The sequence below is a fragment of the Akebia trifoliata genome, chromosome 10, assembly GCF_017979445.1.
Source record: "Akebia trifoliata isolate Shusen 1 chromosome 10, ASM1797944v1, whole genome shotgun sequence".
NCBI classification, from domain to species: domain Eukaryota; kingdom Viridiplantae; phylum Streptophyta; class Magnoliopsida; order Ranunculales; family Lardizabalaceae; genus Akebia; species Akebia trifoliata.
In genome coordinates this window covers 30,902,372-30,929,824 of record NC_141384.1, presented here as the reverse complement: position 1 = coordinate 30,929,824, position 27,453 = coordinate 30,902,372, and the positions used below count along the sequence as shown (strand labels likewise).

Below are 27,453 nucleotides of genomic sequence, written 5' to 3'. Positions count from 1 at the left end.
AAATAAGTACTATTTCCTTTCTTCGTGAAAATTTGAATTTCATTTTGATTCTATTGGAAAATTTTGGTATTTTTTAGAAGGGTTAGGATCAAGTAACTCATGAAAAATCCAATGGTTGACAGATATGTGTTATCAAAATACACATAAATCTCAACCACCGGATTTTGTATCTCAATGGTTGGGATGGTGTGTTTTCTCATGAGTCAACAGATCCCAACCCTTGTATAAATTCAAGAATAACCTATTTTACTTTACAAGTGCCACTTATAAAACCTAGTAATAATTTTTGGTAGAACAACTTCTAAATTTTATATGAAGCGTACACCAAAATCACGTTTTAAGAGAGGGAGACTCTTCTTGTTTAAGTCAAATCTTACTGAATTTTTTCAAGGGGCATCCTAAGTTACCAGATGAATCCACAGTATTTATCTTAAAGGGAAATTTTATTGACGCACACTGAACTCTAAGCGCGGGCAAAAGTGGAAAACAATTTTTTTTTAATTTTGAGAGATGTAATTAGAAATTCGAGGGCTCTTGGAGTTTCTTTTAGTGTCGATAAAATTTCCCTATCATACAAGATAATTTCACTAAGAATTTACGTTGCCACACCAATATGTTCTTATAACCCTTTAACTCTTATGACATCCTAAGAAATCAAATATCTTTCTCCAATCTTCTTTCAAGATTTTATAAAAGCATAGAGAGAGCGAGAGAGATGTTTGCTATTTAAGATTTTATAAAAGCATAGAGAGAGCGAGAGAGATGTTTGCTAACTTGTTCCGCAATTCTAGCCACTTTTTTTTTTTTTTCATCATCACAGTATCAGAGCATCTCCAACAATGCTCTTTAAAATAAAGAGCATGTTTTGTCAAATGCTATTTTAACTTACTTAAGATTTGTTGAGTCCTCCAATAGACTCAACAAATCTTTCATTTGGAATCCAAAAATATGATCCGATGCCATACTTCTAAAGAATGGATTTTTAAAAACTTCGAAAAAATAAAAACTATTTTTCCCTATTCAATTTTAATTTTAAGCTTTGAAAGTTTTGATAGTTCAATAACCGTCCATTTTCAACACTTTGAATCAAGCTAAATTTTTTTTTTTTTTTACCTTTTTTATTTTGTGAAAGTTTTTCCATAAAATCTAGAAGGACGTTGTGTGTTTGATTGTCAATGTGATGATCCATGTGGACCCAAAGACCCTCAGTAAGATTCAAAATTTTACTAAGTTAGTAAGGGGAGTAATTTTGATGATTTTATATTATATTTTTATTAATAATATGGCAAGTCTTGATCTCGAATTTTAGTGTTCACTACCCAACTTCGAGTGGTAGAGAGTCTGTTGGACCCTCGTTTTTTAATTTTGACTCTTTATAATAAAGAGCGCTTGACACGTAAAGAGCCTTTGGAGTTGCTGCTTGTCATATCTGTGGTCTTAGTAACCATATTACCACCTGCACCAAGAAGAGCACGTTTTTGAAAAACAACAACAAAGCCTTACCCCAAGAATCTGGGGTTGGCTAACATTTCTGTTCGCAATCTTAGTTTTGGACACAAAGTCCCATCCAACTGAGAACTATGACCTCAATTTTTGAGGCAATCAAATAGGCAAATTCCACATTGATCAACAAAGAGCGAAAGATCACATGATTTTATCATATAACATACCCCATAGGAGTCAAAGTGTTCTAAGTTAAAACCCTCAATTAACGTACTCTAAAACTATTTAAGGAGTATGATTGGCTTCAAGCCTGAATCTGATTCAAAACCAACTACAGCAGATTATAGCTAACACAAACCACTACGATAGAGGAAAAAAATCCACAAAATTACTTACAATAGACGTTGGCGCTTCTTTGCAAGATTTTCAAAGACCTGGTGCACATCAGCGGATGTGATTGGCTTTGATGAGTCACAGGACTCCTACACAAACAAATATAAAACAGAGCTCTTTACAATTCATGACGGGAATTTTTTTCAAAAGATGTAGATTTCCACACCTTACCCTTGAAGCAACAATGTTAGAAACAGAATCAAATGAATGAGAAGTTGAGATCATAAAGGAAATAATACCAGGAAGGACCGAAGTTCATTCTTCATATCCGCAATGCCACCTAGAATCTCCATTTTTTCAACATGACCAAGTGCATTGAGAAAATTTAACTCAGCTCCCTCCTCTTGTTGCAATTTCTCTTGTCTCTTCTTCTTAGCCATCTTCTCATATTCCGCAATTGTGTCTTCCTTGTCGGTTAGAAAACCAATACCCTTTTGGGTATAAAAGAGCTCACATGTCTCACATCTGCAAAGAAGATCTCTCCAGTTTTTGGAAAGAAACATGGGTTTCTTCTTCTCCAAACCAAAGGGTGCGACCCGAAGATCCACTACAAGGATGCATTTCGGACTTGAAGGATTGTTTTGGACGCATTCATTTGAACCCATATCTGTCTGAGAGTTTGTTCCAAGCAACACATTGTTTTCACCTGAAACAGCTTCGGAAGCAGCATGAGCAGGTCCACTATCCATTTTCAGAGAGTCTGAAGGGGTGATGCCATTCTCGATCTCTGACATGGATTTACAAGCTGAAGCTGTCTCTCCCAACACAGGTCCTTTGATACTAGTACTATCTTCTGGAGCATCAATTTGTCTAACTGTTGCCCAAATGGCTGTAGGATAAAGAGTCAAGAAACAACATATATCTGCACATGCCTGACAGATGAAATCCTCATATAATGGTTCTCCTTCCTCATCTCTTGGTATCTATGAGTAAAAAGGGAAAAAAATACAGGCATAAGTTTTAGTAAATGAATGATAAATAGCACAAACTCTGTATTGATTCTGGAAACGTAATATAAACTGTTGTTTGTCAGCTAAGTAAATCTTGTTCCTCAACCCTCCACGTCCTTTTGGGATCTTCCTGTCACTCTTTTCAAACCTTCAACTTGCACATTCCTTCCAATTGGTACAATCGGCCTTTGTTTCACATGACCAAACCATACCAATCACCTTTCTCTTACCTTAACACCTATTTGGATCACTACTACATTTTAACGGATATAAACTTTCTGGTGATGATGAAAAAAAAAAATGGTGAAGCTGAAGTTCACACTTGATATTAATTGTAAATCACCAGAGTCCAAATACAGTGACCAACCCACTAACAATTTCCAAAAACTACAAGATCAATTGCAAAGTTTTCAAAGAACTAATAAAGAGGATGTAGCATGCCAGCATGAATCCTGTGACATTTTTAATACAGTTCTCTATTATTAGTTCAAAAAATGTATTGTTACAGGTGCTGCAGATACAGGAGGGGTTTCCATAACAGGTCTGTGCAGACTTTACCACCTCACCGAGTGGCACCCCTGATACATGTTCATGCCATCTAACTAAACCCTAAGATGGGATAGTTTCAAAATGACACTATTTACAAAGATAAATTGTCAAGTTTAAAAATACAGGGCAAAATGTCAAGATATCTATGACCATCCAAAATCTAGTGTGTCTTGGATGTTTATGACCACTCAAACATTTAGGACCATCTCATCAATGTGAATTCAGGGTAATGGTCCCATCCCCCAAGTGACTTACTAATTAGACAGTCTTGGATGAATCATAACGAACCATACCTCTTTCTATATCCTGTAAGACACTTGAAGGACTTACTCCATGCCAAAACCTAGTGACCATGATATAAGTAATCCAACGGAGAAATGATAACCCATGGCTTAAGCATTACAAAATTATAAGTATGCAATGACCAGAACTATAAACGATCCAACCTCATCAGACGACTCGAGACCGATATGGCTCTCATGAAACCAGTCCTCGCAGATACAGCACTGTATCATCTCAACCTGTTCTTCAGCCTCTGGATCAGGATAAGGGCGACCACATGTGCAATACGAACCTTTGAAATTCTGATTGTATGAGTTCTCTGAATTTTCTGGATCTTTATTTGCAAAAATTTTGCAGTAGAACTCCCCAAATTTTGAATTTCCACAATCACACCTGAAGTTTCTCTTGGTCCACAACTCCACAATCTTTTCAACATAGAAACAAGCAACAAACACCATCAATTTTAAGAATTGAAATATAACGCATTGGAGAAAGAAATGAAAAGGTCAAATTCAGGAATAAAGATCCTTATTGGTATGTAAGTAGAACAGAGTAGCAACATCACGCATCTGAGAAAAGGAGGCATCATTGACACAAGCTTTCGATATCATTAATGTCCAATAATTGAACCTTTAATCATCACCAATAAAGAAAAATATAGTTTTTCTACCTAGGGTAAACAAAAACATATGTACGCTACAACTCTATTGTAGCACACAGGGACCGAGGACAAAGAAGAGACACATTGGAGATTAGAGGACAAACATCTTTCCAAAGAACTGAATCACCAGAAGTATAAATAAATAAAAACTGAATGCAAATGTGGCTTTAGGAGATGTTATTTCAACACAAGTATGGAAATCCAAGGAAACCATTAGATTATCTTGGCTAACTAAGTTGATCAATAATATTTTGAAGACTAAATATTGCCAAGAATATATATAATGATGTGTATGAGAGACTCGTGACCAGTGTGAGAACAAATGCAAAAGAGATAAATGAGTTCCCAATCACAATTGATTCGATTTTGAGTCCATATTTGTTTTTTCTACTTATAGATAAATCAATTGGTTAAAATTAGGAGCAGGTATCTTAGTGTATATCATTTGTGGATAATGTAGTGTTAGTTAATTGAAACTAATTCAACGCAAAAGTAGAACTCAATAAAGTTACTTTAAATCCAAAAGCTTTAAATTAAGTAGAGAGACTTAATTGAAACTAATTCAACGCAAAAGTAGAACTGTAGAAAGTTACTTTAAATCCAAAAGCTTTAAATTAAGTAGAGCCAAGACAGAGTATATGGAGTGCACCTCTACTAATGGTACTCCTAGTCATAGAGAGTAAGTGACAATAAATATTGATGACCAAAACTATCCTAGACTAACCCCTTTTCTTATTTTGATGGTTAAAGTGGAGTAGTGCTTCTAGAGTGTTATGTGATAGAGACATCCTAATCAAACAGAAAGAATTTGTTTAGAATATAGCAATAAGTCCAACTATGCTTTATGGAGCTAAATGTTGGGCAATAAAGAATCATCGTGTGCCTAGACCGAGCATATCAAAGATGAGAGTGTTGATGGATGAGAGAAAAAACTAGGAAAGATAAAATTAAATATGAACACATTTGGAAAAATGTAGGAGTAGCCCTAATTGGTGATAAACTAAGGAAAAGTCAATTGAGATGGTTTGATCCTGTTAAAGAAGGCCCATTACAAGTATTTACAACCCCGGTTAGGGAGGTGCAAGTTGAACGTTCTAAATGAGTGAGGGAAAAAAAAAAGAACGGGGATCGAGATAGTGAAAGAGGATGTGAAGTTATGAACACATCATAATTGACAAAAGACATGGCTTTAGACAAAATTGAATGGAGGAACAAAATCCGTTGAAAAGACTCCAAGTCGTTGAGATAAGACTACTATGATAATGCCACATAATGTCACATGTAAACTTTTCACCAAGCAGTATAAAGTACCCCAAACAAGCAATTTACTATATTAGATTGATTAGTTCCATCAATCAAAAGTAATTAGCTTCTTAAAACCATGTCGAAGTCTCAAGTATCATTTATGATCGTTAATCTAACCAGAGAATTTCCAATGATGTTTCCATTCAAGACACCCCAAATCTCAATGCACACAGAGAAAAGGCAATGCCATGTATCTAGTACCCTCTATTGAAACACAATTATCAAGATTCCTTATAGCACAAGTGCAGAACAGACCTACAATAAACAAATATTCAATTATAAATATGTCTCTTTTCTTTCGTCGTGTAGACAAATTAATAACCAATATCATATCGACCAAGAATATAATCTAAACATTACATACCAACAATAAATGTCAAATATATATAATACTGAGTTATCAGAAGATCCCAAATTCACCAATTACCAAAATAGAAGCGAAAATCAACTCTATTTCTGAAAATCCATGTTATATCCATCACTGATTAAAGTTAAATGAGATCGGTTTTCGATAAAATACCTCATGACCGTCGTGGCAAGATAAACTACAAGCCGTGCAAACCCCAGCATTTCCAGCTGGAATACAAGTGAGGCAAGAAAATATCGCTTGTCTCTTCATATAACCCTCACTATAGGTGCATTCCTTTCCCTCATCTCCTCCAAGAACCAAATCAGCTTCCTTTAAATGAAAATTAAGAGATAAAAAACGTAAATTTAGGGCAAAATGAATGTTATATGCAAAATAGGAGAAATCAACCATACCAGCTCTTCTTCTTCGACGTTCTTAAGGTACTCTTGGATTGACACCGTCTGCTCCGCTTCTTCTTCGAACACATCCGCCATTTTTGCAAAAAATCAAAGCTTTGACGAAACTAAAAATCTATATAGATAAAAGTTTTCTGTTCTATAAACAGAATTTAATAGAAAATTTCCAAAATTTTCTCTGAATTTCGTAACAAAACAAGAAACCCTAGATTTCTGAAGATCAAAAGCTGGTTCGAAAGAAGTAATCTAGTTGCGTGTTTCAGACATTTTTAGGGCACAAAAGAGGAGTTCTGAAGCAGGTGTGGAGAGAGAGGTGTTTGTGGTGTTGGTGTTTATGGGCTTTTATAGGTGCGTGGGCTTTATAAGGAGATTTTCCCGCCAAAAGGAGCTCCAAGAGCAATGAGAGATGAGATTCAATACATGTTATCAGATAAATTTTTTAAATATTTTTAGTGGAATAAGTTATATATAATATATGAATGTTTTAAATATCGAAATTTTTTTTTAAAATAAACATAGATAGAGGTAATATACTTCAAGTAATAGAATACAAAGATTTGGACAATATTGAATAGAGAAGCAAGATTCGTTTAATTGATCCCAAATCTCAAAATTATAGGATAAAGATTAAAGGATGATAAATAACCGTAATATCCATCCCCTCAAATGGTAAGGTGTGAAGTTGGTTAGAATTAAGTTGAGTTGATCCCACGACCTTGGTTCAAATCCCGTTGAACCACCTATGTTGACAACTAGCTCCTCACTTGAAAACAAAAAAAGGGTTTAAATATTTTAACACTATACATAAGGAAAAAAAAAAATTCAAGACTACAATGTGGCGTGGATTGGATCAACTCAAATGGTGAATCTCTCAACCTGGACTCAACTCAACCCAAGCATTGAGAAGTTCGTTAATCAAAATTCAATTGAACTTAAGCTTCTAAACTTGAGATGAATTGGGGTTAGACTAAGTTAGGTGTGTTGAGCTCTTTGAGCAAGTCTAATTTTGTTTTGATTAATGTGAAAAAATTTATATACTCTATTGAATATGCTCAAATTTGGGTGAATTGGGTTGCCTGAACCCTCGACCCTAATTAAGGTCAAGTTGAGCTCACGACAGTCAACTCATCCAAGTTGCAACCCTAAAAAAAAAAAAAAAAAATCAATTTGGATCAATTTGATTATTTTATTTTATTTGTCTTTATGAGAGCTTTTATTGTTGGGCCAACTTTTGTGAAAGCCTCCCAATATGTGTATCTTCGATGATTTATATATGAATTGGGGTGGCATTAGCAAAAATTAACATGGCGGTAGAATCTCTCTTTATTTTTTTTACTAATGATAAAATGATGAGTGATACATTCATGGTTGACGTGGAAAGTGCACAAAATCGTAGATCTTTTTCCTTGTGTATTTTGAAGAAAAAGATTTATGATTTTGTGCACTTGCCACGTCAATCGCTTCAATGTTACCATGTCCTTTTATGACAAATCTATTTTTTTTTTTTTTTTGCAGTCCCTTCATGGTTTTAAATCTCGTCCGAGACCGAAAAAACTCGCCTGATTTGTCTAGTCCACTAAGAGATGGATGGACAAGTCATCTCAAATTTAATGTGTTTCTCAAAAGTTAGTCCATTGTCTCATTGTTGTATGACATCACTCGAATAAATCAAACAATTTGTCTAAGATGACTTGGTCCAGTTCATGGACGAGCCCTTGTTAGTAATTTGGAATATGACAAAAATTCGAATGTGAAAAATTCAAGTTCTATTCAATTTTGTGTTGCAAAAACCCAATCTATGATTTGATCAAAAAATTTGATAAACGAAAAATATGTGACATATGCTTTATACGTGTATTATTAGTCTCATTTCAAAAATTCGATAATATGATTGTGACGTTAATAGTGATGATGATGATGATGAAATTGGTGATGGTAAAGGCATTAATGCTATTGTCACATTGATTTATAAAAGAAAACCAAAGTTAATGTACGAATCATCGATTTGAAAATTAAGGTGATATCTCAAATAAATATAGAGGGACACGTCATTATTTTTTAAAGGAAAAATTACTTAATAGTCCTTGACACTAACTTTTCTTTCAATTTAATCCCTGCCTTTTGTGAGTTATCAAATAGTAAATTCCTCTTTTCAAAATAGTCCCTCAACCTCATTTTAGACATTTCTCACAATTGAAATATTGATATTGCCCTAATCATTCAAATTCACAATTTTTCGTTAAAAAAAAATAAAAAATATATATATTGGATTTTTGATATCTCGATTGAGTTTTGGAAATTCCATTCCAATGAATAAGATTTGAGAAGGAAGAAGAAGCCATTTCCAAAGATTTTTTTTTCTCAAATTTTTTGAAAATGTGTATAAAAAACTAGAGTTTTTCAATTGTGTTGCTTCCATCTTGGATGAAAATCGACCAAGGATGGTTCTTTTGATTTGAAACTATATACACAACACCGTTATACCAAGTTTTAAGTCGATTTTTCCATGTATTTTAGTCAGCAAAACTTGAAAAAAATGAAATTGGGTGAACTTTACATCGTTGAGGTTGACAATATTTTTAAAAAATTATTACCGAGGTCACCAAATTTTTAATTATTATTGACTTCAGCAATATTTAAAATATATATATATTGTTGACCTCGACCATAAAAAAATTGGTGAGGTTGACAATAATAAAAAAAAAATACATGGAAAGTTCAACTTAAACTTTACAATAACAACTTATGTAGATAATTTCAAACCAAATGAGCCATATTTAATCGATTTTCATAAAATAAATGAAGTAAAATAATTGAAAAAAAAATCATAATTTTTTACATGTATCTTCAAAATCCTTAAAATGATTTCTTCTTCTTTCTCAAATTATTTTCATCGGAATGGAGTCTCCAAAACTCGATCGGAATATTAAAAATCTATTTTTTTTAACAAAAATGATGAGTTTGAATGATTAGGACAATTTTAATATTTTAATCGTGAGAAATGTCTAAAGTGGGTTTCAGTTCAAAGTAACTTGACATGAAAAGAGGAATATATGAGAAATGACTTTGCCAGCAAAAAATGCATAAAATTACTCCCCGCAAAAGTTACTTTTTAAAGGAATAAACCCATCCAAACGCACGAGAGAGAGTGCTTCCAACACCCTCGGGAGTTAGAAGCACTTGAAAAAGTCAATCTAAATGTTTGTTTGGATGAGTTACCCTTTCAAAGAGTAATTTTTGTGGGGAGTAATTTTATGAGTTTTTGACGAAACACCAAAAGTCGGTAGTCTGACTGGGGATGCAAAAAACAAGAGAGTTATTATTGCCATACTAATTTTTACTAACGCCACACTAATTATGTTTTGGCAGAAATTGGTGTGATATTAGTAAAAGTTGATGCGGCAATAGTATCTCTCCCGTCATTTGAACGCGAAAATAGACTAAAAAGCCCCTTATCAAATACCAGATTTAATGAAATATCCCCGATCAACAAATAGAAGACAAGTTCGTCTTCTCCAAGACTCCAAACCTGTTTCGTTTTGTTCGAACTCTTACCCTAACCATACTGTCAAGATCATCGCCTCCCTTCACCCAGCAATTGCATCGGAAAATTCCTCAGAGGTTAGTATTGATTTCAATTTCGATTTGAATGAAATAAGACTTCGATTTGAGTCCTTGAGCTCTTATCGAGGGTTGAATCTGCGATATATTTCGTTTTCTAATCAGGATCTACGTTCAATTTTTGATTTTTGATTTTTGAAGAACCCTTGGATTAACCAAGGAAGATGGAACACTTGAATGGGAAATATTGACACCCTCACTGTCACCATCCAAGAACTTTCTTCCGAAGTCTCTCAAATATTGCCCATAAAAAAAACCGATTTATGTAGAACCCTTGAGTAGAACTATAATATTGATTTTTCAGACCATCTTCTTCTTCTTCCTCTTCATCTGTTGTTCCATAGACCCAAATGGATTACACCAATGAAAAATGAGTTTGAACTACACCATCTATATGTGTTTGTTTTTGTTTTGGTTAATGGGTTGGTCTGGAACACTGAAATTAGTCTTTGTGTAGAAATTTGACACTGATGGTTTCTTTTTGTTGATTTTCTTTATGGCCAAACAATTAAAAAGCATTTGGGGCTACTTTGTTTGTTTAATTTTGGATTATGGGTTGGTCTGGTAGTTCCCAAACACAAAACTCTATCAGAAGTACTTCTGACAGTACTTCTTAGAACCTGCATCCCATGACACTTATCCAGCTCCTTCAGATAGTACTTCTGACAGTACTTCTTTTCTAAGTACTACTGACACCTGCATCCAAACGGTCCTTAGCATTCATCAACCCAAGTTATTTTTTTATGTTGAATCAGTCTGAACTGGCTTGTGACAAATTGACTTGGTTGATCCAAACCGGTCGAAGTCAAGATTCTTGAAAACATTGCCTAAACCCTAGTTTTTGTTCTCATTTACTGTTTCTTTTCTTCACCTCTCATTCTAATCTTCTTCTTCGGTCTCCTATCTCACCCCTTTCATATTCTTTGTCAATAATCAGGCTTGGATCTATTTTAGGTATTTAATTATCACCCTTCCTCTCTCCATCTGAGATTTGTTTGAATCTAGTCTTTTGTCTTGTGCATGCTAGCTAAATCAATTTGTGTTAAATTAAGGTTTCTCTCTGTGAATTTGTATTTATTGACGAAGATGTTAAAATATTCTGTCAAATTTAAGATGAATTTGTATTGTTATTAATTAGGATTGGATGGTTAGGCAATTGCTCTAAATATTTTTTGCATATTCATTTATAGATCAATGTGAAATATTAATCAAATCCTTTTGATTTAGGGGATTGTCCATCTCGAATTGGTCTAGGAGGTTGGCGACCTCGAATCAATCATATTTTCTCATAATCTCTCTATATTTTTTTATCTCTATTGTGTGATTTTTATCTCTATTCAGTTAATAAGTTTCTATAGATTCAATATTTAATATATATATATAAATGAATCCTAGCAAAGGGTGTCATCCTAGGCCACCAAAATGAGAGACGAACAATCTCCAGTGAGAACTTTTCAACTCATTGTGTGCAAAGTTACTATCAATGTGATGCAGTGTTACAAAAACAACATAACACAAAGGGTTGTAAGCTACCATTGTATTCTGACATTGTTTAGCCACTGCATGAAATTTCCTATTGTCTAGGCACGAACATTTTATCAGATTTCCTCCGTAGTTAAACTGAATTATCAAACTCCAATAAAGCTAATTATTCGTGGATTAGGTGAGGTGGCTCCAACTTCCACTTAAACCAAATCAATGATTGTTTGATCACCATTGCCTCAATAAAGAAAAGGAGAGAGGCATATGAGGCGAGGAAGAGGACAAGAGGAGAGGAGCTGCATGTAGCTTAGTAGGAATATTGAAGGGAGATGAGATTTCTTGAACGTATGAACCCATTTAATTTTTTATTATTATATAGCTGTGTAGAATGGGAGAAGTTGATAATACCCTTGACCATTGTAGCTAGCCTTGTTATATAGGCTTGTGTCGGGATTTTTTAGTTCACTAGTGAGAATAACGGTCTATTATCCGAGTCTGACACCTTATATATATATATAATCACGGGGGTCCTGGATCCGTAGGCCTAACTAGCAGGGGCAAGACAACTAGCCTCTTAGAGCACCATATCTCGTCCAAATCCTCTAGGTACATGCAATCCCCCTCAAACCACACATACTAGGTAAGCAAGGATAAATCCTAGTGGGTGGCCAACGAGGGGGTTTGAACTCGAGACCTCTCCATTTTTTAAGGGATGCCTTGGCCACTGCACCTAACACTCGTTGGTTTCCGAGTCTGACACCTTATTGGCCCTATTCATTAGGCAACCTAGCTTAAGCACCCTACCTGGGAGGGCCCTAGTTTAGAAATGATAATAACCTATTAAAAGTAAATTACTAATATCAAAGTATTAATGACATAATAAATTAGCATATGGAGGATGGGTTGTAGTGACCTTCTATAAATTATCTTAGCATAAGGGCGTCTGTCAGGGCATGTATGTTGTCAGATGTATAATATGACACAACAAAACCCTCAAAGCACAATGTCCTTGTATTTTTTATTAAAATGTTATATTTGCATGTTTAACCTCTAAATGCCTTGGTGTTTACCATCTCTATCTTTCCATGGCAGTCGTGAGTTTCTTGCTATATATCATCTAAGATTTTTCATGGGTAAATTGGGTGGTTCTTTTAACTAGTTGAAGAAATAGCTCCAGCCTTGTGAAAGAGATTTATTTGTGTTTTGTTCTCTTGTTTGGTTGTGTACTTAACTGGCATTGAAATTTCCCTATATTTGATTCCCTTCCCCTTCATACATACCTTTCTCGTTCACCGGTTTCTCATGCACCTTTATTTTCTCTCTTGTACACTTTTTCCTCTCATTATCCATTCTTGAAATCACTTTTGACATGTTAACAATTGCAGGATAGCAAAGTCTCCCAGAACTTGTCAGATAATGGGTAGTACAGTTGGGATGCCTACAAATAATCCATCTTCAGTGGCTTCACCAGGATTACAGCAAAACCAAGGGTCAACAACAACAACAACAACAGCAGCAGCAGGGCCTGTCTCAAAGCCAAAGAAGATCTGTTGTGCTTGCCCTGACACTAAGAGGCTGAGAGACGAATGCATTGTGGAGTCTGGGGAAGCTGCTTGCACGAAATGGATCGAGGCTCATCTGCAGTGCCTCCGTGCCGAGGGATTCAAGATTTGAGAATGTTTAAGAAATTTGAGTAGATGAAACAGAAATAAAGAGATACTGTGAAGAATGTTTTACTTGAGGGTTGGACTATTACACCAAGGTGAATTAAACCGTGTTTGATTTGCCATTTTTGAGGATTAATTAAGTACACGATGAAAATAACAAAACATAGTTGTGGGTAAATTAAGTTTATAGCTTCAATATTTGCTTATTTGCTGCAGATTGGTAGTTTCTTGAAGCACACACTTGTGAAATGCTTCTCCATTGCCTTTTGTATTCCTCTACTCCATTATATTTGATTATAAGTGCTTGCCAAAAACAGGCTACCAACCTTGACCGTTTCCCATTATTATTGTTCAAAAAATCTCATTTGTCAATGAAAAGATCTACAATGAGTCGTGATTTTCTGACGCCTCCTGATATGGCCTGGACCTAGACCTAGAATCATAGATTTTCTTCTCCTTGGGATACACTACTGTACATCCTCATAGATATGTGTAGTTGTGTATCCCGAGGAAAGAATCTATGATTCTAGCACATACCACGTAAAAGAGGAGAGAGGGGGCATGTTTCAGAGGGGGGCGTCAAAAAATCATTATTCTTACAATATACCTAAGATCTTATGATCTTCCAAGTTGATGTAGAAACAAAATGTTATCAGATCAAATCAAAGAAAATGATTATCATCTGATCCTAATCTTAATCCTGACATAAATAACAAGCATAATTTTTATTTATTTATTTATTTATTTTTTAGAATCCTCAATTAGTTAGTTAGAAGAGGGAGGTAAAATTTTGTTATATTTTGAGCCCATAAGATGCTTTCCAGCAAATTTTGGTTTCAATGGGTATTATAAGCTATTTTTTCCCCCAGGATTTGAGCCAAGGGTGAAGATGATTTTATTTGATCGACGAAAAAATATCCATTAAAAAACAAAATTGTTTCCTGGTGGTTGACTATCCAAAACCCAATATTTACCTAGGTATAAGAAAATGATTTTTCCATCAGCTCTGACAAATCACATTTTTTGACCAAATTAACTTTCCCGCAGATCATCCAGCAAATATATATACCCTTTAAGGATTTCGCTGAATAAAAGAGAAACAACCAATCAGGATGGCCACAACACAAAAAATAAATTTAACAAAAAGAAGATAGTATTAGTGCTTTATTCAATTTCAAACATTTATCACAAAAAACTACATGAACCATCAACTATGTCTATATAGAAAAAATACATTGTTTTACTGCAGATCTTGTTAAAGGTAGCAAGTTTCCCCATACCATAACTTATTCAGTAAAATAATAATAAAAAATTATCTCTTCGCCAACAGCTTCTTGGGCAGCATCTCTACTGGTGTGGTTTTAAGCAGGAAAAGCCTGGCAGCTCGCTCATGCAAGGTACCCCCACATTTTAATCCATGTGTTTGCAACTCGACTTTCAACCTTTCCATACCAAGAACCTAACAAAAATGAGAATTGATATTAGTACCAACAATAAACAGGGTATATGCTACTACATTGCCACGACAGAATCTACAAACAAGTTTCATTGTTCAACATTTCATTCTTGAAGACCTATACACAAGTATGTAATTCAGCATATACAGAACAAAGTATTCAATTAATAACCAGAATACCAGTTTCCAACAATGGCATTTCATTGCACCCAAGGATGATCAAGTATTTCGTATGTCTATACATAAATCTTGTATCAAATTAGAGCCTTTTGAGCAGTAAAGGGTTGTTTAAGACAGATGAAGGATTTCGAAAGAAGCAATTTCGAGAGGTTTTGGTGGTGGACGAAAGTGTAGGTGATCCCTAAAGGTTATAAAGATTTTGAGAAAGTGAGAAATAGTTAGATCTCATGGCAGAACATTCCCGACTCAACTACTATCTCCAAATTTCTGTTTTTGCTATGACAATCCTCTATTTTGAAGAAGAAAAATGAGAAATACCAACTTCTCTTCGACTAAATAATGGGCATTGCATATTTCCCCAGGTTCAAACATTTCCTTGAAACCTATGTAACCACCCCAAAACTTGGCAAAAAATGTGAGCACTCATATGAAACTCCAGTTTGCATTCAAGTCTTCAATCTCTCATGGGACCATAAAAACACATAAAATTTCCTTCCAATTACTCCAAAATCACCCAGGCCCAAATTCTCACTGATGCTCCTGTTTACTCCAAAGTCAATAGGTTTCCACTCCACAAGGTTCTTCCGTTAGTGTTTCATGATTCAGTCAACTCAACGATGTTAGTGTGAAGGAATTCAATCTTTTGTGGATTTACATTATTGCAATCTGGCAAAGGACATTGAGAGATTCTTATCGGTCTCATGCTTCCAAATACGCAATATAGCAAGCTGTTTTAAACAATATCTGACATAAAAAGTCATTCGGTTTGCTAACCTTGACATAAATAAACACCTCATGCTTAAAGGACTAGAAATGAATCTGAACACATCTGAAGACAATAAATGCAAGGATGGTGTTCAACAAAATAATTTGAGTTCTTTTGAAAGAATTTTATTCAAAGTTGCTTTCCTTGGATTGATAAACTTAGTTAAATTGCCAAAAAGATCAATATTGGGTATTTTGATTGGTATGTAAAATTGTATTGTGACGAAGTGTGTGTTTCTTTTTTGGTGATTTATACTAAGTGTCAAAATTCAGTGGTGGACGATATCAAGTCCCATGAAAACAATTCGTAGAATAACATATCCGATTACACTAGCAAACACAATACACAGTGATGGGAAAAATAAATCATAAGTAGATCTCATAAGCATACCTCCAACTCTGCCGCTGAGTTAAAATCATTGAAATTCAATGGCTTCTCCAAATCAGAATTGTTCGCTCTTGCAACCGCAGCTTCTTCAACAGAATCATTTGCTTCAGTAACAACTTCCCCACTTCCAGAATCTTCCACTACTCCGAAGCTCGAAATTGTGCTCTTATCTACTGTTTCCTCGCACTTTCCAGATTCAATGACAATTGGGCTGTTTCCCTCAGAATGTATTACTTCAGTTTCCGAAACTATTTCTTCGTGAATCATCGATTCGGGTTCATCCGAAACATGTACTTCGGCGCCAAGCACACCACTTCCAGAACTTTCGCCCAACACAAAAACCCCTTCGTTAACAATCACATTTTCTTCCTCCAAATTGCTTTGCGTTCCTGAAGATTCCCCATCGGATTGAATCCCATAAACAGATCCTGAAGTCCCCTCACCATCCTTACTTCTCACCACTCGCTTTACGTCATCAAGAACAACAGATTTCTCATCGTTGTCGTCATCATCATCATCATCTTCGCTATCATTCACATTCACCTTTTCTTTCACCATCCTACAAAAATTTAACCAATTAATTATCACATTCAAAATTTTAAAACAAATCAAAACCCTAAGAACAAAAAAACTAAATTTTACCACAATTTCAACCGCTTTGACGCTGATCCTGCTGAAGGCAAGATCTTTCTCTTTGTAGCCTCGTAAAGACCGAATGATTCCCTCACCGATGCCTCAACGTCCTCCATACATTTTTCTGAATCCTTCCTATACTTTTCGATGTACTTCTCCGATTCACCCGAACCGGACTTCTTCACCGCCTTCGACTTCTTCTTAATAAAATCCTCAGCGATCTTCTCCAATTTCCGCTCCTCGGCCCCAGCTTTCCACTCCTCCAATTTCTTCTCCGCATTAACGTGGCGGAGCCTTCGTCCACTCATGTCTCTACACGCATCGAAGTTATTGGTTTTCTTTTGTCCAGCTTTCGTTGCGGCGCCTCGAAGGAGAGATCCAAACCCTCCTTTTCCACCGAGAAGACGTAATAGGAGATGAATAGTGAAAAATCCGCCATCACCAGGAAGTGAAATTAGGGTTTTTTCTTCGATTTGTTGAGAACCGGTGACTAATCGTTGGTATTGTGGAGGAATTTGGGTTAAATCATAGAGATGGCTCTTTATAGATTCACCAGAGATGGTTGGTGAAGTGAACCTTAGATTTGCACTTGTGCCGTCTAAAAGCTTGACGAAGACATTATAGACCGCCATTAATGGAGGGTTTCGAGCTCGCTATCTACGGACCGATTGAGAAAGAAGGATGATTGATTGAGTTTTGTTTCTTTACGATTGAGAAAGAAAGAAGAGAGATCGAATTTTGTTTCTTCGAAATATAAACCCTAGTTTTGTTCGATTTCCCAAACCGACAGACCGAGTTTGTTTTCAACTATAGAGCTGTTGATGGCACCCCAACTTTTACTTATTGCATAACAATTAAAAATATGGGAACTAAGCAGTGAATGGTTGAGAAAAAGTATTTCTATTTTTTGGGTTTAAGATTTTGTACGAGCCTAATCATAATTAAGTTCCAAAACTCGTCTGAGACGGAGATGTAGCACTGGAGTTGTCTTGATATCATGAATGGATGAGACGAATGGACAAGTCAGTCTATCAGACAAGATTTAAAACCCCTAGTTCATTTTTCTCATTGTTGAACGAGACGTCTCAAATGTATCGAAAAACTCGTTCGAGACGACTTAGACTCGTTCATGGATGAGATTATATATCAAAACGGATTTTAAAACCATAATCGTAATTTGAGACAACTATTGAAATTATTTGAATGAGTATTATAATTTGATTATTCATCTCCTTTTAAGATTTATGAGAAGTTAAAGCAATGGAGGGGATTTTTTTTTTTTAGGTCATTTTCAAGTTAATTTAAATTTTTTTGAAATTTTACTTTTCTTTTTCTAATTTAAATATCAAGAAAGATAGAAAATCCACCATTGAAACCTTTAGAGGATGATTTTGGATTTAAGAACTCAAATTTTTTTGACAAATTCAATCGTAGGTTCAACTTCCTTAACCTTGTTGACCTTTCAAAAAAAATAAAATTTCAATCGTAAGTTCAAGTAGAAGATGTTTTTATTGATTCAAAAGTATCCATCAAACACTAGTTCAGTAACTTCCTACTAAATATTACGAAAAGGATTCCGTAGCTACCAAATAGAAAAAGAGAGCTGCCATTGCCACCCCAATTCCTATATAAAATACCAAAGAATTGCACATAGTTGGTGTGGCAATAATAGTTCTCTAGAAAAATTATCTATACATAGAAAATTTCTCATGTGATTATGTTTATTAATATTTTTTTCAAACCAAATTGCTATAAACATGATAGATATGTACCTTGCAAAAATATAGGAAGATGGGTCTATAGAGTCAATGAAAGCTTTTCTAACAAATGTAGTTGATTGTGCGTTCGTAGAAGAATCCCTCTATTGAAACTTCAGAAAAAAGATGAAAGATGCACCTATATACATATGTGTATTTATTGAAATCTCAGACGATCAATGATTCAATAAGTGCATATTGAACAATTTTTTTTTATGAACATATATTTTCTCATATGAAATGTGTTGAGTTTAGTCTCACATTAAATACAAATTGTCTTGACTCTCTTCTTATAAGCTCTTGGGCCTTTCCACTCATTTTCAATTGATTTTGAGTTTGACCCACAAATTTAACATGGTGTCTAAGAAGGTCTTTCTTTTCTCCACGTAACCCAGTTCATATCTCTACGTGTTTTGACCCAGTTCGGTCCACACATGCGGGGGTGTGTTGAGTTTAATTCTAATGAGTTTAGTCCCACATCGAACACAAATTGCCTTGTCTATCTTCTTGTAAGCTCTTAGGCCTCTTCACTCATTGCCAATTGATTTTGAGTTAGACCCCCAAATTTATCAAAATGCTTCGATTTGATTGATGTGTTTTTTTTGACAAACCAAATCGTTATAAATAAGATCGATAGGCACCTTATTGAAATTTCACACATTCTCTTGTTGGAAAATCAAGATGACTTTAATGATATTTGAAAATATTGATGAGTTAGTACAACTTGATGGAGTCGTTGAGGATTTTATATCTTTATTAGAATAATTATTTTTATAATTTAAATATTTAGTATCTATATATAAATATGATATCCGATCATCACCTTATAATCAACCCTATTTTATGAGATAAATTTATAATTTATAATTACTTATACATTAATAAATAAGGGAGTTACTATTGCCACATCAAAATTTTATTAACGTCAAATCAACTATGTGCACTTCTTTGGGTGATTTACATAGGAATTAGTGTAGCAATAGTAACTCTCAAAAATAATTGTAAGTCTCGTTCCAGTTGTAATGACTCGTCCGGGACAACGCGGTCTCGTACGAGACAACAAACCAACTCGTTACTTAAAGACCTAGACGGCTTGACTCAGAAAGTACGATTGTCGAACTATAGATCTACTACAGCTTTCTTCGTTCGACACTCGAGTCTCTCTCTCTCTCTAGTCTATGCGGCCGTGTGTGCCTGGAAGGAGAGAAGAAGAATTTGAAAGGTAATCTCCACACAAAATCTATCAATTGTTTATGTGAGTCTTGAGCTTGATTTCATATCTCATTTGTTTATGTGAGTTTGTGATTTTGATTTTATCTTTCATTTGTTTACGCAAGTTTTTTATCTTGATCTTATGTTTCATAATCTGGAATCTAAGTTTCTATATTACTAATCTTCATCGTATATTGGTCGTTTTCCCAACATGAATCCTATCTCAGCATTTAACTTTACTATGATCTCTATAAGAAACACATCTTTTATAAATGATCCTTTTTTTTTTCCTTTTTAATTTTATTTTAGCTGCAAAAGAACAAGAGAAAGTGATGGAAAGACTAGGAAAGATAAAACGAGAACAAACACAATCAGGAAAATGTAGAAGTAGCTCCAATAGGCAATAATTTAAGAGAAAGTTGACTGAGATGGTTTGGGCAATGTTTGACATAGGTCGATTACGGTTACAAGTAATATTAAAGTTGAAGGCCCTAAAAGACCGAGAGGAAAACCCAAAAGAATGGATTTTGAATTACTTTAAACATTCAAGTAAGTGTTTTGAATTGCTCTTTGTATTCTTAAGAGTTACTTTTGGATTGTAAAGTCATTTTTTCATTAATTTCTTGATTGAATGTGGTATTGGGTACGTTAACTGCAATTTTAGAAATGAAAACTGTAGAAAATTGCCCAGTAAATATTGATGGTTAAGAAAGTACCGGTTCTATGGTAAGAAGGATGGTGAGATTGAAGAGGTTGTTATACCCATATAATTATAGGCTAATGGTTAAAAATGTAAGTGTGGGTCTGGATTGTTATGCGGCCGATGCATCCCAATCAAACTAGAATAAAGTTTATGAGACCAAAATAAGATCGGTTATGCTCTATGGAGCTGAATGTTGGATGACCAAGAACAACATACTAATAAATCAAGCATAGCAGAGATGGTCGAGTTGGAAGACTAAAAGGTATAAATTTAGAAATCAACGCATTAGTTGAAATGCAAGAGTAGCCCAATAGGTAATAAAATTGAGAAAGTCAATTAAGATTGTTTGATCATGTGTTCATTGAAAATTCCACACAATCCTACTTAGAAGGAACATGAATGACATTTTTGATTGATTATGGTAACCTTTATTGTAGCAAAAAGACTCTACCACTCTGGTTAGGAGGTTTGAATTATAACTGCATAAAATTTCCCTTTTATTGTAACATTTAAATTTGACCTTAGTGCAAGTAGTCAAAATTCAGGTTCAGTTGTTTCAAAAATTTTCCCATGATTTCTTCTCTGTTTCAAATATGTTTTATGTTTTACTTATATGAGAAGACATCTGTTTTCAAATAGATGGCTTACAGGCGCAGCCTTTCTGCCAGAGTCACCCTTCTCAGACAACGGTTCCACCCATCTCTTAGTTTTGTTCTTCATGATGATGATGGCAAATGCCAGCCTCCTGTTGAAGATTCATCTCAACCTAAAATTAATAATTTCCTGCAAGGGCAAGTCCAGAACAGAAATATCAACAATGCCACTGTTGGATTTGGTGCTCTTTTTCAAGATAGAGGATGGTTACCCTTCTCTCTGTCTTCAAGGACTGGATCCTCCTTTTGTAGTTATTCATCAAACATTGGAGAAGGATCAGATAAGATTGAATACATGAGTGACGTTGCTGAAATTTTCTCAGATAAGAGCTTGGAATTGGCAGCCACGCAGGCCCCCGTTGTGAATGAAGTGGTTATTGCCGCCGCAGATTCTGCTTATCCTGTGGCAGCCTTGCAGTATTTAATTGATGGTGTTCATTCCTTTACTGGTTTGAATTGGTAATGACCCGTCTCCCTTTGTTTCCTTTTCTTAGCTTGTTTCCTTTGTATTTATATTTATAAGATTTGAGATATGTTCTCCTTAATTGATTATACTCTTGTTGGGCCAGTGCTCGTAGCATCGTAGAACCAATGTTGCAGAAGCTCAACCATAGGAACTCAGTACACTCAATGCTAACATAGACTAGGAACAACATACTGCCTCGACCTGTTAACAACACCATGCAATTAATGGAGATAATAGGACTAGTAAATTCATGTAGAGGCATTTTAGTAATTTGAATTCTTAGCATGTGAAAGGTTTAGGGTCACTGTGAATTGCACTGCACTGCACCCAAAAAAAAAAAATCATCTTTGGTGCAAAAAGTATCCGTTTTTAGCATGACATTGGCAACCCAAACAGAACCTTAGTTTCTAATAATCCAGGTTGTCTGAGTGTGATATTTTATCTTCCAGTTGTTGAGAGATTTGGGTAGATATCTAACGGGGAATTTAAAGGAAATGAAAATAGATTAGCAGCAAAAGATGGAACATAAAACTAGAATATTTTAGCTTTGAAAATGGCATGTTGTAGGAAATTTTTTATTTATTGCACAGGTTTGGAAGAACAAATTCCTTGCAAGATTAAGGTTATATCCCTCAACAATCAAAGGAAGGCAAGTGGAGATATCTGTTCCAACCCCAAACTTATTTTATGCTCTGTGTTTTAAATATAATGATAGAAACAGTGATCATGTCGACTGAAAGGATCAATATTTATCTGCCAGTGTTGGGGATACTTAATAGAAATGAACAAATGACAATTGGATGACAATTATATTTATGTTAAAACCGATCTTTTTATTATTTTCATCAAAGGTTCCTTGGTTGAATTGAACTTCAAAAGCAAATGAGCCAAAATTTCTCAGTGGTTTGTTATCTAAGTCGGTAACTTTATGAATCCTTAAAAGAATATTATAGTTAAAACATAAATATCTTATCCAGTGATTTTGTATTTGTAGTACCAGCAAAATACTGAAGGTTTGTAACTTACAATACCTTCTCTTTATTCAATTTTTCTTGCAGGTGGGCTTCCATAGCTTTAACAACTGTTTTGATTAGAGGAGCTACTCTACCATTTCTAATTAATCAACTCAAAGCTACTTCAAAACTTAATGTGAGTTGTCTTAATCTCTTCCCTCTTTTGTACTTATTTCTATTTGCAACATGTGTTATGAAATGATACACCTGTTCTCTAATGATGAATTGTGAAATTGTTTGTTAATTGGCATTTTTCATTAGAAAGATCATCAATTGGTTAGTGATATTCTCATTACAGAATATAGTTCATGGGGCTTGAACTTTCCAACTTGAGACATAGAACCTACCCAAGGTGGGTAAATGACCTGTAAGGACTTGGAAGACAAACATTCTCTAACCTCTTAGGCTCTCAGGCATAAGAAATGAACTCTTGTATAATTTGGGCAAAATATTTTACCACTATTCTGACCTTTCTTTCATCATGCCATAGGAGCCTTGAAAATTTACTGTTCTTTGGATTCCCTGATGTCACTCATTGTGTCACTCTTCTTCTTATCATACATAATCCTTCTGTTAGACCTGCTCCATATTTTTCCATCTCCGCAGAACTACATGGACCTCTCTGTCATCTTTAATGCGTGGATAGAATTTGTATGTTTATTTATTTATTTCTGATTGGTAAGCTTGTTTTTAATGAGATTAGTAACTCAGTGATGGTGGGAATTGTACCCAGGTCTATGGTATCATCACCCATAGACTTTACCTAGTAAGCCATCTGGCAAAGTCTATGGGTGGTTTTATTTTGACCTTTTAAAAGTGCAGTTCAAACCAAGCATTTGAGTTCGGTTTCATTAATTCTTTATAATTCATTTGTATTGGTGGCAAAACTTGTGTTTTGGTTCTCTTACCACAGGCATGTAGAAAATTTTCTGTTGTGATATCCGAAAAAAAGAAAAGAACTAATGTTGTGTGGTTTATACTTCATTTCTCTTGTATTCTTTAGTCATGCTTTCTATTTGCTTTATCCGATCTTTTTTCTGTCATTGCATTGAAGCTTGGTATTAGACTGTGGTATACCACTCTAAGTGATTTATGTTGTGTTGTGCAGTTGATGAGGCCACACTTGGAGCAGATTAAGCAACAGATGCAAGATATGGTATACACCTTGTTTTTTTTGGTGGGGTGGGGTTGTTGGTAGGGAGCTTACTGACCAGGGAAAAAATTGCTATTTGTGTTTTGGTATTATATTAGACGCTGGGTACTCGTCATCTAATTACCACCCATATCTTCCTTTACAGGATGACAACAATTTTTAAGCTTTTATGAAAAAAGGGCACATCTGAACTGTACACAGTTTCTTAGATTCCACTCGACTCACATTCACTTATCAGTCACTTTTGCCTGTTAAATCTATTGTAGACTGGAAAGGGGTTGCCCTGTAGTCCCTGGGTTTAGGTCTATCTGAGTGTTCTTGATGCATTTATTCATCTCTTAAATCTAAACCATTGACCATCTACCAACAACATATGGCTACACATGGTGCACATTGGGGCTGAGTCCACTATTCAGCCTACCAAAGAGATCTCTTATGCTGAAAGGTTGACTTGATTAGGTGATTGAAGCATCTGTATATTTTCTGTGGATGTTAGAAAAATAGGCTTTCAAACAAACAACAATCTACTGATGGATTGTTGCAATCATCCAGTTTGGTGTAATCCTGGAATAGGAAGAATTTATAGGTGGGACACATTGAATGGCGAGCTCCAACCCATTGCAACCATCCAGTTTGGTTTTCCTTTGTAAATATTTTAATTTTTTTTTCATTTGGGTGGAAAATGTCTATATAATATTGCATGCTTTTAAAACTATACTTTTATTCACACGTTCTCTTTTTCAGGCAATGGATCCTAAAGCTGTCGCCGAGGGTCAGAAACGAATGAACAACTTATTCAAGGAGTAAGTAACATTTCCATGTGCCTGATGGAGATAATTCGTGACAGATGATTTGAAAATCTTTCATATCCCACTTTTTTTTTTTAGACTGGTGTGGGGAGTCTCACCATGCATTTCTTTTAGGGGAAACATGATTGGATACATACACATTATTCCTTAGTTGTAAGCCAATCCTAGTATGCTATGCCATCAGAGAGAGAATCTGTCATTGAAATTTGAAATCATTACTATACCGTTTTAGACTGCAAAATGCGCCAACCATCATCGATATCCACCAAGTTATCTACAAGAGTTTAGCTGATTACAAGTCGAAGCTAGCTCTATTACTTTGATGTTTTTTTTTTACAAATGGATAGTTCGTATCCACCTTTTTCTTTCTGCAACATTTTCTTTTCTATCCACCTTCATTGCTTCATTCCCTATTTGGTTACTGCAGGTATGGGGTCACCCCATTTACTCCCTTGAAGGGACTTCTTATCCAAGGTCCCATTTTTATGAGCTTTTACTTTGCTGTAAGATCTTTCACACTTTCTCTGTTATCATGTTGTCGATTATCTTATTTCATTTTTTTCAGAAAGAAATCTTTGCATTTTTAAATTCTTTCTTTAAATATTACCTTTATCAGTTTTCCTTATTATTATTTTTCTTATAGATCTCAAACATGGTTGAGAAAGTTCCATCTTTCAAAGAGGGTGGAGCATTCTGGTTTACCGATCTCACAACTCCAGATAGTTTATACATCTTTCCAGTTTTGGCAGCATTGACCTTCTTGATTACTGTGGAGGTAGGCATCATTCTTTTTGAAACAGAGATTTTGAGATTTTTGGACTCTTTACATATTGAGTGAATCCCTCTAGGTTTGCTTCCATTCATTTAATTGCTTTTAGTCCTGACGTTGGATTGAAGTTTTTCTCTAGAATGTGGCACTTCTTCTCTGAAGATTCTATGTCAAATGTTTATTTCGATCTAATCCTGAATCTAACCTATATGTGTCTATTTTATTTCTAAAAAAACATATATCTTGCTATAATAACAAGGGAAATTTTTTGCAAGTGAAACAACCCAATTTTTTGTGAGATATTCTACTTTCTTCTGAGAAATTGATTTTTATTTTTCATTTTGTTTGAAAACCTTGGCTATTATAATGTGACAAGGTTTTTCAAATTGTTGATGTTTATCACTGAGGTGGTGGGTGATTGCCTGAATTCGTTATAGATGGATACACTTGAAGGGACCTTAAGTTAGTGTTCTTGTTTCTTTTTCATCTTCTGGAGAGAGATGAATCTCATGTCTTCAGATTGGGAATAACTAGGAAACCGTGCAGATCAATTGGAGGCAGCAACTCAAGTGTGATACAAAGAAAGATAATTTGTTCTTGTCTTTCTTTGGTCAGTGGAGCCTAACTGGGTTCTAGGCCATGAGGCTAGCTTTGTTATGGAATGTAGTTATTTGAAGTGGTCCTGAATGTGCTGTGCTATGAAACAGGATTGGATGGCTCGGAGGCAATCTCCCTTTTCTGTGTTGGCTATTTCATTGATGCAAATACCCTAGTAGACAGATCTGCTGCTTTCGCAAGAATCTTCATAAACAAATGCCTTGATCATTTTACTCAAATATTTTGGTAATATATGCATAATTTTCAAAACATGATTGTTTGTTTTAATGCCCCCCTCCCCCTCCCCTCCGATCCCTTATTTTTAAAAACTTTCCCTACGCGAAGAACATATCATGAGGTTACATGAACTTGAATCATGACCGAGTCAACTGAATCATTTTGTGACAATTATGGTTATAGATGTCTGTTGAAAACTGGCTCTTATATGTTATGTATGCTCATAGCTTGCTCAAATCTGTTGCTTAATTGCTATTGTGATTTTGAATTAGAATGCAATTGATTGATCTCTGTTCTCTTTCAGTGCAACATGCAAGAAGGTTTGGAAGGAAATCCTATTGCTGGCACCATGAAAAACTTTTTTAGGATCCTTGCTGTTCTTACAATTCCGTTTACAAGTAGTTTCCCAAAGGTATGCTAATGGTGCTACTGTAGTCTTGGCAAAGGGCATATCTTTGTATGAGCTCCTTATAGATGATAGTGATATTTTTGTTAAATTAGCTGAGGCCCTCGGTGGTATTCGGTGGTTTAAGATCTTGGTTCTTTTGGAATTTATCTTTTTTTCGTTCCTCGATAATTATTTCTCAATTTCAAAATCTTCAAGAGTTTCCGAGATATACTTAAAACCAAAAGTGACTTTTCATTTTTGATTTATTTTAATAAATAACATTCCCCTGTTTTGGATTTCTATCTCTGCAGGCGATGTTTTGTTATTGGGTTACCTCCAACATGTTTTCACTCGTGTATGGGCTAGGTGAGTCATTTCGCTCGTGTACTAATGTTTTGAACAAGTGCTATAATGTTGAGATTATAATTTAAGCCAAACCTTTGCAATGTTTGAACAGTGTGTTTTGATCTACAATTGTGGATAAATAATTTAAGAAATTGGGGTGTAATAAGTAAAAGTTGAGGAGCCAATAGTAGCTCTCTTGATTAACCATCTGATCATTATTTTGTTGTTACAGTGCTTAAACGCCCTCAGGTTAAGAAGTTACTTGGTCTTCCTGAAATACCCATGCCATCTACGACGTCTGTACAACAGCAACAACCTGCTTTCCCTCCATTTCCATGGACCAAACCATCCGCACAAGCGACACAGGAGAAACCTTCTACAGCACCCCTCGAGCGATCAAATATTTCTTCGGACCGAAAAATCTCATCATCTTCAGTTATCAGTCAGAGGATTAGAAGTCTAGAGAAACAAATTAAGGCAAAAAAGAAAAACAAGAAGTGATGAAGACTTGTGTCACAGAAATCGTACTCATGAGTTCAACTATTTTTTGCAGACGGAATAAATCGCCTTGATATTGGTTATCCAAAGTGAAAGTGGGATCAGGAAGTAGGATTCAGAGATACCATTTTGAAAGATTATAGAATATTATTGTAGAAATTTTGAGAATTTTTATTTGAGGGAGTTTTGTATATTTTTTCGGCTATAGTGAGCCAAGTGAGAACATTGAAAAGTTCATTTCTCTTTCAGAATTTTGGTAGTTGAGGACCTATTGGCAATGTCCTTGGCATGGGCCTCTCCTTATAATCTTGTT

General features: G+C 35.0%; 4 protein-coding genes across 6 annotated transcripts; 2 read left to right on the top strand and 2 right to left on the bottom strand.

The window, feature by feature from the left end:
- Window positions 1-1,634: 1,634 nt before the first annotated feature.
- Window positions 1,635-6,690, bottom strand: LOC147393848 (PHD finger protein-like protein). Its single transcript, XM_086456425.1, has 5 exons — window positions 6,346-6,690; window positions 6,104-6,262; window positions 3,782-4,042; window positions 2,076-2,759; window positions 1,635-1,925 (listed from the first exon to the last, which is right to left on the bottom strand). Exons 1-5 carry the CDS (start codon window positions 6,424-6,426, stop codon window positions 1,836-1,838), a joined length of 1,275 nt encoding a protein of 424 aa, XP_086312551.1. The 5' UTR covers window positions 6,427-6,690; the 3' UTR covers window positions 1,635-1,835.
- A 3,120-nt stretch (window positions 6,691-9,810) lies between these two features.
- LOC147393847 (cytochrome c oxidase copper chaperone 2-like) lies at window positions 9,811-13,324 on the top strand. 2 transcript variants are annotated; one of them, XM_086455783.1, is made up of 2 exons: window positions 9,811-9,969; window positions 12,837-13,324. In XM_086455783.1, exon 2 carries the CDS (start codon window positions 12,868-12,870, stop codon window positions 13,123-13,125), a length of 258 nt encoding a protein of 85 aa, XP_086311909.1. In that variant the 5' UTR covers window positions 9,811-9,969; window positions 12,837-12,867; the 3' UTR covers window positions 13,126-13,324. The 2 variants fall into 2 exon arrangements, with proteins under 2 accessions (XP_086311909.1, XP_086311910.1); XM_086455784.1 differs by lacking the exon at window positions 9,811-9,969 and adding an exon at window positions 11,414-11,796.
- A 929-nt stretch (window positions 13,325-14,253) lies between these two features.
- LOC147393846 (uncharacterized) lies at window positions 14,254-17,323 on the bottom strand. Its single transcript, XM_086455782.1, has 3 exons — window positions 16,550-17,323; window positions 15,911-16,466; window positions 14,254-14,577 (listed from the first exon to the last, which is right to left on the bottom strand). Exons 1-3 carry the CDS (start codon window positions 17,170-17,172, stop codon window positions 14,431-14,433), a joined length of 1,326 nt encoding a protein of 441 aa, XP_086311908.1. The 5' UTR covers window positions 17,173-17,323; the 3' UTR covers window positions 14,254-14,430.
- A 2,063-nt stretch (window positions 17,324-19,386) lies between these two features.
- LOC147393845 (mitochondrial inner membrane protein OXA1-like) lies at window positions 19,387-27,381 on the top strand. Of its 2 annotated transcripts, XM_086455788.1 has the most exons (11): window positions 19,468-19,519; window positions 19,963-20,058; window positions 20,852-21,324; window positions 22,390-22,480; window positions 23,453-23,500; window positions 24,242-24,300; window positions 24,734-24,809; window positions 24,950-25,081; window positions 26,214-26,321; window positions 26,609-26,663; window positions 26,875-27,381. In XM_086455788.1, the coding sequence occupies exons 3-11, from the start codon at window positions 20,852-20,854 to the stop codon at window positions 27,141-27,143; spliced, it is 1,311 nt and encodes a 436-aa protein (XP_086311914.1). In that variant the 5' UTR covers window positions 19,468-19,519; window positions 19,963-20,058; the 3' UTR covers window positions 27,144-27,381. The 2 variants fall into 2 exon arrangements, with proteins under 2 accessions (XP_086311913.1, XP_086311914.1); XM_086455787.1 differs by lacking the exon at window positions 19,963-20,058 and having other exon boundaries at window positions 19,387-19,519.
- Window positions 27,382-27,453: the final 72 nt, after the last annotated feature.